Source organism: Leucopleurus acutus, assembly GCF_964270905.1.
Source record: "Leucopleurus acutus genome assembly, chromosome: 1".
Classification (NCBI taxonomy): Eukaryota; Metazoa; Chordata; class Mammalia; order Artiodactyla; family Delphinidae; genus Leucopleurus; species Leucopleurus acutus.
In genome coordinates, this window is record NC_139142.1 from 4,423,549 (window position 1) to 4,437,587 (window position 14,039).

At 51.5% G+C, this 14,039-nt stretch overlaps 1 protein-coding gene across 1 annotated transcript in view; it reads right to left on the bottom strand.

The window, feature by feature from the left end:
- The window catches only part of WDR25 (WD repeat domain 25), a 155,876-nt gene that overhangs the window by 127,708 nt on the left and 14,129 nt on the right, over nt 1–14,039 (bottom strand). The window contains exon 2 of the mRNA XM_082852987.1: nt 10,494–11,340. Within this exon, the coding sequence (XP_082709113.1) occupies nt 10,494–11,300 (807 nt within the window). The 5' untranslated portion in view covers nt 11,301–11,340. The remainder of the gene's footprint in view (nt 1–10,493; nt 11,341–14,039) is intronic.

Genomic DNA, 14,039 nt, shown 5'->3' on the forward strand with positions numbered 1-14,039 from the left:
GGAGAGGACATGCTCTAAAGCCAGAGGACAGTTACAAAGGGGAAGGTCCACAGACTTGACCACAAAAAATGTTAGGTTTTCTCTGCAAAAAATAAAATAAAACGATGAAATACCAAAGTCAAACACCACATGGCAGGGGGTGGGGAGGGGCGATTATTTTGACAGGTCAATAGCATTAGTATGTAAATTGCTCTGGTAAGAGAAACACCAAGACTACAGGAGATTAATGGGCAAGAACCACCACCACAAACACTCCTTCAGCCTTAACGAGGTGCCAGGCTCAGTTCTAAAGGAGCTGCACATAAATGAACTCATTTGGTTCTCAAACAAGATACCACTAGATTAGCAAGCGTTTAAAAATGTAATAATTCTAGCGCTGTCGCGGATGAGGAGACATGATCACATTCGTAAATGATGCTGTGTGCCATAAACAGAATTGGGAGATTGGGAATGACATATATACGCTACCATGCGTAAAACAGATAGCTAGTGGGAACCTGCTGCATAGCGCAGGGAGCTCAGCTCTGCGGGCACCTAGATGGGTGGGATTGGGGGCGGGGGGAGGGAGGTCCAAGAGGGAGGGGATATATGTATACATATAGCTGATTCACTTCATTGTGCAGCAGAAACTAATACAATATTGTAAAGCAACTATACGCCACTTAAAAGAAAAAAAAAAAGAAAGAAGGAAGTAGATCTGGGCACTGAGAGGGAAAGATGTGCACCACACGTGAGTGAAAAATCCAGCTGGAGGACAGCACAGAGAGTGAAGTTTGCATGCTAAACAAAGACCCCAGTCCTCTTTCCCACTCAGATGCCAGAAGGCAGGTAGCAGGGCTGAGCGCACCCCAGGGAGTGGAAGGTTCCTCTCTGGGAAACTGACTAGGCTGAGAGAAAATCATCGAGATGTTCACATTTGGGGGTCCAGCTTACCTCATCACTCTGTAACAACGTCACTGTGGACAAGCCACACACACACACACACACACACACACACACGCACACACAGAGCCTATGGTCACATCAGCTTTTTTGGGTCTCCCTCCTGAATCAGAATGAGCAGCAGAAAATCTCTAATGTGAAACACAGACACCAAAACAAAAAGACAGGGCTTCCCTGGTGGTGCAGTGGTTGGGGGTCCGCCTGCCGATGCAGGGAACACGGGTTCGTGCCCCGGTCTGGGAAGATCCCACATGCCGCGGAGCGGCTGGGCCCGTGAGCCATGGCCGCTGAGCCTGCGCGTCCAGAGCCTGTGCTCCGCAACGGGAGAGGCCACAGCAGTGAGAGGCCCGCGTACCGCAAAAAAAAAAAAAAAAAAAAAGACAAAAGGAGCTGAAAAAAGACAGAAACATTTCAGAAAACATGGGAAAACTTTCAAAGAACTCAGAGAGCTAAGAAAAGACCTTGTAAACATGCAATAAAAAATAATACCCTATAAATATCTTTTAAAAGGAACATTCAGAAAATAAACAGCTCTTGGAATGTAAAAATATGATAGAACCAAATACTTCTCTGAATATATGTTATACTTCAGTAGAAAAGTTTAAGCATAGGATATCAGAAATAACAAAATCCCAGGAAAAAAAGGATTGAAAGATAAAGGAGGAAATTCCCCAGAAAAATAAAACAGAAAGGCAAAGCAACAGAGAACTAGATAAGAAAAATTAGAAGCTCAATCCAGGGACACGCAGATCATCTAACTAATCAGAGTCCCAGAGTCAACGCCCTTGACCGGCAATAGACGGGGGGTGTCGCCCATCTCCCCGTGGCCCCCCTTCCCTGCGAGGGCCTGAGGTCCCCACACCTCACTCCTCGTGAGGAAAGACAGCCCTGGACCAGCTCCAAGACCCCTGGCAAAGCAGAGCTACACCCTCCCCGGTGCTAGGTTTCCAAGCCCTCCTGCCCCTCCTCCGTTTCATGCTGGGTCACAGTATCTTGTGAGGGGGGCTGAAGCATGCTCTCTTTTTTCTTGTCGAGTAAAGAAACTTCAGGAAGCTTGCCAAAGGGAAGCTATGTGAAGGCAGGCTTCCAGGGATGCTGGGCTGACAGCGCGGCCTCACTCAAGGGCTCTGGCCCCTGCAACCCGCTCTACTCCCCCAGTTCGTGGGGTCTTTGCTAGAGCCGTGTCCATCTGGGAGAGACGCGAAACTACAAACTGCGGAAGCCGGGAGAAAAGGCTGAGAAGTTGGAGAGACTCACCCACTCCTTCTTTTAAGGGATAAAAATCCTAGCAGTTGGGAGAGGAAATGACCACCATGACAGTTTTTAATGCTGGTTACACAAATAAAGTACCTAGGCTATGATTAAAATCAGCTGATGCACATGGGGAAAAAGACTGGAGGGAAATACTCCCTGCCCAATGTTCATAGTCCATATGTTTGAGTGGAGGGTCTACGGTTACATCTTTAATTTTCTGCCTTTTTTTTTTTAAAAAAAGGAGAAGGACAAAGCCATCACTGGGCACTAGATAGGGGCCTTTAAGAGTCTTCGGTGTCCAAGTTTTAAAAGCAGCAAGAAATAATTTGCTAGATTGTCTCAACTCCTAAGTGTGCCAATTTTGCAATCAGCATTTTTCAATTACATTAAAAGCATTTTCCCAAATTGCTCTATTCTTCCCTTAATGACACAGGATGAGACTGGATGAGGCCGGTTCCCGGAGAACAGAGTCTGCACCTTCACACGGCACTGTTTTCTCCCCATCAGCCTCTGGCACTGGGGACACTGAACTGTTTAAGTTAAACCGAATGAAGTTTTCAAAAGACATAAAGAAAACACAGCTTGGGTTCTGCCACACTTTCCTCTCTTATCCCTCTTTCAACCCAGGGTTTTTCCTGCAAGTCACAAGCTTACAAGGCCCTTCTGGCAGGCGAGGGAGAAGTGGGAAACATCTCATTTGTTGGCCTCAGAAACGTCGCAGCTTTCATATGGGGGAGAGGAGTGTCAAAACTTCACTTCCCACGAGGAGAAGGTTCCAACCCAGGATCTCACAGCTCCTCCCGGAGGCTCGGCAGCCCTGCTGTCGACCAGCCTAAAGCCCTCACTCCCCGGTCTGTTACAATTCAGATGGTCGTGAACTTTCCCCGGAAGGAAAACCCTTAAAGGATGGGAACAGAGAGGAGCAAACATAGGGTACAGAGAGGGAAGCAGCCGAACACTTCCTACACCTGACCTCCCTGCGTGCCCTCGGGCAAGTGTCTTCCCCTCTCTGGGCTTCTGTCAAATGCAGATGGAACCAGATGATCTCTGCGTGCACACACACGCGCGCGCACACACCACCCATTCTCTCCTCGCCTTCACCTAATTACCCTCGATGCACTGTTAATCATTCACTCCCCAAATACCAAACGCCCACCACCACAACCCAGCCCTCCTCCCCAGCTGTGTGGCTCTCATTTCCAATAGATCTGCCTCGTGCTTGGAATACATTGCCGGTCATCTGCATAATGTTCCACGACTCCTCACTGTACACACCACGTCCTTTCTCAATCTCATTTTGTAAAATCCGTCAAGAATAATGCTTTCAAAACTGAAATAAACCCTCACTCTGGCACTTGAATCCATAAATTCCTTGTCTTTGAATCTGAGATATACTACTTTCTACAAAGCACATCTAAGATACCCTAACATAATCTGATACGCTAACAATGACAAGTCAACGGGATCCTGTAATACATAAAAATGCAAATCCAAACCCCCACGGAAATCACCTCGTCTCCTGATGCCCCTGACAAGAACCACAAGGCTTTGAAGCTGGGCGGTGCTTGGGCACCCCCGAGGCGAGGGGATACGCTTTTCCATCCTTTATTCTCAGAGGCAGAGGAGCAGAATGGGTCTTCTAGCTTTTGTTGCTCAGGCTCTGGAGCCTGACAGCCAGTTGCCTCTACCGTTTACCAGCTGTGTCACCGTGGACAAATCCCTTAACCCTCTGTGCCTCGACTTCCTCACCTGTAAAATGGGAATAATAACAGCGCTTGCCTTGTACGCCTGTTATGAAGACGAGATGGGGTGTTTTAGGGGTGTGCCTAGCAGGTGGTGGGCGCTCCAGGATGGTTGGCTCTCCCCATCCTCTCATCTGTATCACAGGCAGAGGTCGCAGCCTCCAGGACAACGTACATAAGAAGGGGACCCGAGGCCCACCTGGTGGCACACCTACCCTACCGGGCACTCACTCTCCTGGGTCTCTTCGGGTGGGAAATCACTGCCCCCAGCAGTGCCAGAGGCCCAGACACAGAAACACTCTGCAAACTGGCAAATGTTGCTGGGTCCATGCTCCTCCATCACACTTGAACGCGATCAGTTTGGAGACGTGGACCCAGCCCTCCAATATAAACTTCCAAGCGCACGGTGCATGAAAACGGAGCGGGTAAATGGCTTGCTACAGACAATCTCAAAAACTTTCTAAATTTTAAAAGTAGCCATCTCAGGAAGTAATATTGAAACTCTTGAAAACTATATAGCTATAGACAGATTATGAAGAGATTCACAAGAACAAGAGTTACATGAAGTCGGAGGATTCTGGGTGACTTGTCTCTCATCCAGTTGTTTTTAATTAATAGATCCAGATGCAGGGGAGTCGGGAACCTGTTTCTTCAGCCCCTCCCACTGCTAGGCACTGGGCTGCATCTTCTCATTTCTTTTCCACAGCAACAACCCTAACAGGTAGCCATTATCCCCATTTTACCTGTAAGAAAAATGTGGGATCAGAGAGGCTAGGTGATTTTCCCAAAGTCACAAAGCTACCAAGCAGCAGATACGAAATGGCAACCCAGGAGTCTCGAATAACAATGGCACTGATGGAGGTTGGCCAATCTAATCAGGTTCTACTCACCACACACAAAGGTTTCAGCTAAAGCTTGCGTTCAAATCAAAGCCCTCCTTAACTGCATTAAAGCAGCAAAAAGACATTTATGTATAGCCATGTTCACTGCCGTACTGACTATTTGAAAAACAAAAGCAGGAAACAATAGGACACAACATGGAAATGACCAAGCAAAGTTTGGAATCTGAGAGAGTGAGAAAAATATGTTTGGGGAAAGTTTTGAATGAGGTAGAAAATGCCCCTTACAAACAGTACAAAAGATGCAGGTGGGGGGCTTCCCTGGTGGCGCAGTGGTTGAGAGTCCGCCTGCCAATGCAGGGGACATGGGTTCGTGCCCCGGTCCGGGAAGATCCCACATGCTGCGGAGCGGGTAGGCCCGTGAGCCATGGCCGCTGAGCCTGCGCGTCCGGAGCCTGTGCTCCGCAACGGGAGAGGCCACAACAGTGAGAGGCCCGTGTACCGCAAAAAAAAAAAAAAAAAAAGATGCGGGTGGGGAAGCGCACAGTCAAAACCACACACGCTCTGCAGCGCCAGACCGATTCTGTAAACGCAGAGGGATGCGCTGTCCTGACCAGGGGAGCTCCCTGTGTTAATGAGCTGCTGGCTTGGGTGAGGATTGTCAGTGATTTCTGTTTTCTCCTTCATTCTTCGAGTTTTCTGCATTTTCAAAGTCGGTCCCTGGCAGCAAGAAACATGCCGTATGCCTCTGGGAGTCTTCTCGATGCCTGGCAGAGGGCTCTGCACACGGGGCTGACAATCAGGGCTGCCCGTGTTTGGCCCAAGCAGGATACATTCCGTTTGTGCTTTTTCCTTCAAAAAGGGCCTCAAAGTCTGAATTCTACCTTTACGTGGAATGGGTATTCAAGCATGTTGAGCCAAGTGAAGACAGGGGGGAAATGAAAAGTGTACAGCAGGGTATTCGTGCTGGGATTACAACTACGGGAACAGATGCACAGTACCGACAGGGCCAGGGAGGGACGGGCAGGAAAGAAAACAGAGCATCGATGAGGAATTATGAGTCATTGTTTTGTTTTACTTAATTTCTCCAGCTGTAAATTTTTCAAAACTAATATAACCATAATTTACCGCTCACAGAACATTTAGAACATATTAAAATAAGTATCTTTCTGCTGTAATGTGCCCAGTTGAACTTTATGAATTCCAAAGCTGCATTTTAAGGCAATGAAGGAACTGGCGCGCCACGTTCTTTAGATCAATCACATGGATTCTGCTGTTTTTCTCCTGATCAGAAAAGAAATCGTATTTCTGTAAATGTTACCTTGAATCAAGGATTCTTCCACGTTCTAGAAGCTTGGGTGAGCAGCTTATACTGTCTTACTGTGCCCCCTAGTGGCAAAGAGCATTTATGCACGTCAAAGAGAATCCTTTCCCAAAGGCTGGAAGTAAAATCCAAAATAATTTTTTAATCTTTACTGATCACTTAACATGTACAAAACTTTGTGCCAGGTGCTCTGGGGAATATAAAAGTGGAGTTGGTACAGTTCCCATGCTCAAGAAGTTTAAAATCTGCAAGCAGACACGGTACCATGGCAATGCAGGTAGAAAGAGATACCACCCCATGGTGAAGGAAGGGTGAAAATTCCCAGGGAAAGCAAGAGAGGGAGCACGCAGTAAGTGCCTCCTATGTGCCAGGAGCCACACCAGGTAATTCATAACTAATAGCATTTATTTTTCATGAAAACCCAGCAAGCTATGCATAACTACCTCTACTTTACATAACACAGGTTGAGGCTCAGAGAAGTGAAGTGACTTGCCTGATATCACACAGCCAGTCAGCAGCAGAGGGAGGATTCAAATTGAAGTCCTAGGACCCCAGCCCCCAAGCTCTCCCCTCCTTCCTGACCAAGGCGGGGGGCCGGTAAGAAGGCACTCTGGTAGACTTTAACTGAAAGACAAGGGGAAGGCACCCTCCAAAGGGAGCGCAGAGGGGCAAAGGGGGGAGGGGGGCGTGCCCTGTCGCACCCACCTCTTCTAGCTCATTCCCTACTCACCCAGCATCTGCTCTCCGCCCAGCACTGGGCTGCAGCAAGCCAGGACTCCTGCCTGCGCCCACGATCCTGTCCCCACCTCAGATGAAGCATCCACGCAGTGCCCCCCAAGCACCCCTCCAGCTCCTACCCGACCACAAGGACCCCCACGCGGCCCACCTTCCGACACCGGGGAGGGAAAAGCTGCCAGCTGCCCACCGGTACACACACAACCCTGAGGGCCCAGCACTTCCAAGGCCCCAGCTGGGACTTCCCTCCCCGGCTTCCAGCCCCCCGCCCCCAGCTGCTCTCCATCCATCTTCCCATCCTGGCTCCTCCAGCCCTGCCTCAAGGTCTTCACACTGAAAAGTTGCTTAAGGTCGATTTGCCAAATAATTCTGTCACTGAAAACTGTCAAACATCATAAAGCAGAGAGGACCCTGGCCAGACTATTTGCATCTATGGCTTGTAAAGGCCCTGATTTTTGAGACACCCACAGTAAGAAGATGGTCAGGAGATGCGGACCGCAGCAGCCATGACGGCAGCCACACTCTGCCCCTGGGGCCACCCCCAACGCCACTCTGCAGCCCCACCATGAGAGACGGACAGCGCCGGGGGCAGGGCTCCCTGGAGGGTGCCAGGCCAAGCAAGGAGCCAGTGCCCGCGTCATTGCCTGCAGCACACACCACCGTCCTCGGGACAGATGGGCGACGCAGCCGTGCCAGGCCCCGCCCAGGGCAGCCCCACGGCCAGGGGAGGCCTCAGGGAATTGCCCCAAGCAGGGCTTGCTTTCCTGTAACAGATAGTCCCTCTGCCTGAGCAGCCGTCCCAAGGTGGACCAACTGCGCCCTCTTCTGGTCATGAGCTGTCACAGCGGGTTGGCTGCTCCCAGGTCCCCTCCGCGGGGCCTCCCCGCCGCCCCAGCGCACAGCCCGCAGGCTCATCTCTGCGCGAACACCCGCTACACGGCCGAACAAACAGCACGCCCCGAGTCAGCGGCGTCACTCAGACGCTCTCTGTTCCAAAACTATCATGGGATGCCCCTGCTCAGGAAATCTAAACTTTCTGGGCAAAAGTGACCGGAGCAGGGCCCGCAGAGCACCTCACTGAGGCCGGGTGCAGACCGGTCCCCACAGGGCTCCAGGCCTGCCCTTCCCCACCAGGAGACACAGCCCCGAGGGCGGGTGGGCAGCAGACACATCCCTCCACCCAGCTCTGCCCACAGCGACCCAGCCTGTCCTCTGAGGCCCCCGGCAAGCTTGCCGCCTCCTCAACAAATGTCATATATTAACGCATGTATGTGGAGCCTAGAAAAATGGTACAGGTGAACCGGCCTGCAGGGCAGAAATGGAGACACAGATGCAGAGAACAAACGTATGGACACCAAGGGGGGAAAGCAGCGGGGTAGGGGTGGGGTGATGAATTGGGAAATTGGGATTGACATGTACACACGGATGTGTATAAAATGGATGACTAATAAGAACCTGCTGTATAAAAAAAAAAATAAAAAAATTTAAAAAATAGGAAGAAAAAAGGAAAAAATTTAAATACCTGCATGTTCGTGCACACACACACATCACGCCACATACTATACACACATACACACATACACACACACACACACACACAAAAGCCTGGGCTGCCCATGTCTGGCAGACGGGCCCTGCCCCCTGGGGTCCTAGGAAGGGGCTGCCCACGCCCTTCAGGTGGCCCACCTGTAACCATGCCACTCTCCACAGAACTCCACCACACCACGGGCCCGGCATCAGACTGGGGGCTTTCGACACAGCACCTGGGCGTGTGTCCCACCTGAGAAGCCCCAGCCGTAGGTCTCACAAGCTTGTCTCATCGAGAGGCAAGAGGCTCAGAGAGGTCAAGTGCCTTGCCCAAGATCACGAAGCTTTGGGGATGGAGCCAGCCCTTGAGCCCAGATCATTCTAACTCCTGGGGCCAGCCAGACACTGCCCACCAGGAACCCTCCAGACAGGCTCCTGACCAGAGGGACAGGTGCAGGCTCGCGGGAGGAAGGGCCAAGAAGCCCCAGGACTGGGGGATGGGTCCAAGCACGTGACAACGCACACCAGGGACGTGAGGAGCCTCCTGAGCGGACCACAGGGCCCCGAACTCGCAGAAAAAGCAACAAAGATATGCATGTAAACCCTGGGGCTCCAGGCTGCAGACGGGACACGACACTGTCCCCACAGAACTCCATCAGCCTCGCAGACAAGAGCACAGACACGTCATTCCAGGACTCAAACGTGCCACCTAAAATGACACTCATCGACAGAGGTCGTTTCCAAGACTTCACTGTACTTGGGCTTCCTTTCTTAGCTTCCAAAAATGCCTCCTGGGAAAAAAAGCTCAAAATGAAACGTGCAAATACACTGTCCTCGGCAGGCAGGATCCAGAACCGTGAGGAAAACAGGCGGGGAAGCTGACATCTATTGAGCACCTATGGGGCTCCTGCCTCTGCGCCAGAGGCTTTGGAAGCGTTTTCGTCACACAGTCCCATGACCCAGGTACAACCAGGCCCTTCACAGATGAGCCTCCAGACTCAGAGGGGGCGGCTTGGGCAGCTGGCCAGCCACTCACAGCAAAGCTGCACCCGAAGCCACGTCCCTGCAACTCCAAAGCTACTTTCTTTCCAGGAAGCTTTTGCTTGGCTCACGTGTATTTGCCACCAACTATGTACTGGGCTTTGCTAGGGGCCGAGGAAAGTGAGGAGGGGGACAGAGGACAGTCTGGGGCGGGGGGGGGCAGGCGAGGGACCTGGAGGGCAGGTTCCAGGCAGGTGTGACACACCTGTCACACTACCTACCTGTCCACATGGGCACTGCTTACTGCAAGTCTGCCTTACCTCGGGAGCTTTTAAAATAAATAAATAACAACCAAAAAAGAGTTTCTGCGTAAACCGGAAGTCCCCAGCAGGGCATCCAGAGCCCTCCCTGCTCTGACCCTGCCCTCTTCCCCAGCCTCGGGCCCCTCACCCCATCATGGGCCTCATAGCCGCCCATGCTTAGAGCCAAGCCCACCCCCTTCACCAAGCGAAACTTCCCTCCTGGAAGCCTTCACCAAGCCCTTTCCAGCTGAGCTGCTGCCCTCCCCCGGGTGCCCTCAGCCCCCGTGGAAACCCCTGGGGCCTCATCCTCACGGCCCCGACGCAGGCTTGTGAGTGCCTCTCCGCTAGTCCGTGGCCCCTAGTCCACTGTGCCGGCCTGGAAGCCAGGGTCAGCTCAGCGACCTTTACACCCCCTCCATCCGGCACAGCACCTGGTACAGAGCTAACTGTTGTTCGGCACTCAGTGGGGGTCGCAGTGGATGTCCCCAAGGTCCTGGGGCCTGGCCTGGGCCTTTCTTCCCCCTCTGCTCCCTCTCACTCAGCGACCTCATCCTCCGGGGGCGTGAGTGTGTCTGGGCGTCCCTGGCGCCCCCAGCAAGGGGCAGGGCTAGCATCCTCTGGTGGCCTGGGCAAGGCCGCCTCGGGGGAGGGGGGCGGCGATGGGCAGGACGCACCAGCCATCCAGGTGGGCCATTGAAAACCCTCTCCCAAAGGCAACAAAGAGAACTCCAGAAATGCCCAAAAAGAAACCTGGAACCAGGCCCCACCTCACCGTTTTGAAGAACAAAACAGCCCAGCAGTTTATTCCTAAGAGCAGCTGAAAAGAGCAATTTCACTCAAGTCTTACCTTGAAGGTTTTATCCATAGAAGTTGAGAGAAGCATGTGGCTCTTGGAAGAGACTGGACACCACTGAATGTTGTTGACTGGGCCCCGGTGGCCTCTCAGATGGAAGAGTACCTTCCTGGGAATCTTGGTTTCCTTATACTGACTGTCCAAATACGGCTGAATAAACTCGGACACTTGGGGCGCCACACAGAGAGGGGCTGGGGCACGCCCTGCACAGGGACCCTGGGGCTCCATGTCTTTACTCTTGCCTGTTTCCGTGCTTAATGCTTGCACCTGTCTTAGTCTTTTCGGGGTATAGGGTACAACACAGTCCTCACACCACTGCCTCTGAAGAGAGCTGCCATTTTTGCCTGGGGTTTCAGATCCAGTTCGGGCACAGAAAGATGGCTCAGGGGAGCCAGAAGTTCCCCAGGAGAGTTTCACCTGCTTTAAGCGGGCAGCTGCCAGGGGCACGTGGCCAGCTGGAGCATGGCTGGTCCACAGGGAAGGACGAGCAGGCTGGCTGGTGGGCAAGGTGACCTCAGGCTCTGTCCTGGGCCACTGCAGCCTCTGGTTGGGGCAAGATCCTGAGTCACTGCTCCAGAGCCGAGCCAGAGGGAGATGACAGCTGGCTGCATCTTCACAAGAACCATGCTTTGTGGGCAGTGCGCCCCCGTCCTTCGCATCCAGGACTTCCGAGGCAAAGTCCCGCCCAGGAGGTCTGACGGCATCTGAAGCGTCTTTCCTCTGGCCGGCAGGATTAAAACTGCCCGCAGGCTCAGTCTCAGCCTCTGAGTCCGAGTCGTCATAAGCCACCAGCGAAGCCATTGAAGACACAGTTTCTCCTTGTCCGTCAAGGGCAAACTACCTAAGGCCAAACAAAGTGTCAGAAGATGTGCATGGCAGAATGTTTCCTACCACGTGCCGAAAGCAAACGTGCCACAGAGCAAATCCAAGAGTGAAAAACCCATAAGAATAAACACATTAAAAATGAGGCCTTGGGACTTCCCTGGGGGTCCAGTGGTTAAGACTCTGTGCTTCCACGCGCGGGTTCGATCCCTGGTCGGGGATCCCCCCACATGCTGTGCCGCACGGCCAAAAACAAACAAAAAAAATTTAACAACAAGAAAATAGTAAGACCTACACAAAGAAAACTAAAAATGTACTGAAAGATATAAAAGAGGACCTGACTAAATGGAGACAGGGTGCCTGGACAGAAAGACTCACGGTTTTAAAGAGGCTTTTTGGAAGGGCGCTTTGGGCAGGACCTATTGTAAATTTAAACACACATAGCTTTTACTGCCACAACCCACTTTGGAACTCTGTCCTACACAAATACTAGCACGTGTTTGCAGATAGGTGTACAGAGAGCCTGCAGCGCTGTTTACAAGCAACAAACAAGAAGAGCACACACTCATCAACGCAACTGAGGTTAGTTCTGAAAATACTGAATGCAAAGATGACCAGGACCCACCGTGTGCTAACGCTGCCCTCACCTTTGTCCTCCCTTTGTGCTCCAGTCCTTCCTTTTATTCTCTCTGCCTAGAACGCTCTTCCCCAGATATCCCATCTCAACTACAAGCCAGTCGGAGAGATAGACCGGCAACACGGGGCGGAGAGGTGCCTGAGGCATGGGTCCACCCCATTCCAAGGGTGTGATCCAAATCTACCAGTTTCACTCCAAACACAGGCTCACACAACAACTTCTCCTTTCTAAAAAACTCTTCCTGGAATTCTGAAACATCCTACAGAATCAGTTGTAGCCAACTAGTTTCTAAAAGAAGTACTTCCTCCTGGAATTCAATTCTGTGCAGTTAACATGAAGCAAGTAATCAAGAGGAAAACAACGCTGCTGCACACATCCAGGACAGCAGAGGGCGTGGTGGAGCAGCCCTGAAAGCTCAGGCAACAGGCCACTTCCGGGAAAGCCTGCATCCCCTACCTAATCAACCATCCTGAGCTCCTCTTCCCACACGTGGGGTCAGGTGAGGCCTGAAGACTCTCTGGGGGTCCTCGGTTACGCCATTCCAGACAGCCTGTCTATCACCCACGTCTTCCCCTGGGCAGTGGGTTTCATGTCCCCTGGAATCAACCATCCCACCCCTTCCATGCCTTTCCCATAAAGGGTACCAAACAAGTTATGTCATCATTCAAAAAATGTCTGTTGCCTGCCTCCTCCAAAAATCCCACCCCCACCTGTAGCCCAATCCAGGCAGGTAACACCTTCCACACACAGAGCCGTTATCTAAATAAAACTTCCACAACAAGCCAGCCCATCTCAGATGGAACTAATATAATATAATGGACGAATTATAAACAAAGGGAAGCGTGCACTGTGAAGGATTTGGCATTTCTTTTCTCTCACTACTTAGTCTGGTCCTGCATCCTGATCAGACACTTCATCTGTCTCAATTCCTATGCACAGGACCGCCCACCACAGCATTCCGTCCTGCCAGAGGGAACCCACCAGGTTCCCACCACAAAGGCTCCTGTCTGCAGCCACTGGGATGGATTCCTACCCACCCAGTTGTCCACAGTTGTCGAATCACAGGAGACGCCAATGACCAGAACTAAAGATGAAGTCTACAGCAAAAGATCAGAGAGTAGTGGGCTTGGGGCCCATGAGCCCCACTTCCTACAAGGCAAGGCAGCAAGGACTGAATGAATGCAGGCAGGTGGATGATAGGGCTCCCCATCTGCTTCATGTACATTTCATTCAGTCATTCAACAAACACTGACGGGCTCCCTATCTGCTTCATGTACATTTCATTCAGTCATTCAACAAACACTGACGGAACATGGGCTACTAGCCAAGCCCCACACGAGGCACCAGGAACACCAGGGCAAATGAGACGGTCGACGATGCCCTGTGCTCGCCATGCTCACATGCCAGTGGGGAGAGACAGACCAGAACCAAGCGAAACAGAGCATGTCCGGAGGTGAGAAATCCTAAGGAGAAAAGTAAAACAGAAAAGAAAAGGAGGCGTGGTAGTGGGCCTGGGATGCAGTTTAACATTGGGAGGCCGAGGCAGGCCTAAGGCAGAAGGTGATGCTCTGCAGGTGAGGGAGCAGAGGTGATAAAAAAAACACTGAAGACCGGACCAACAAAACTGATCAAATGGGGTGAGAGAGAAGGAGGCAAGGATGACTCAAGAAAAACAGGCAAAAACGGAGAAGATTGTGAGCCACTGGGGACAATGTAAACTTTAGGGGGAAAGTGTTTGCTGCCTTTTATGTTTCTAAGGCAAAGGGGGAAGAAAAGGAAACTTTTTCATGGAAAGAGGGAGCGATTAAACCAAGAAGAAGAACAGCCAGAAGAAAAAGTCATCTTTGGAGAAATAAGGCTACAAAAGGGGGGAGTGGCATCGGCAGTCATCAGCATGTCTGCTCCACCAGGGCAGGACTTTTTGTGTTCTGTTCGCTGTTTGATCGCCAGCATCTAGAAATATTTGTGAAGTGCAACCTGGGGGGTAGGGGGGCACAGAGAAAGTAAAAGGAATAGGATATTCTCATTCAACAAATATTTCCTGATTACCTACTCTGTGCCAAGCCTTGTGTTAGGTCTTA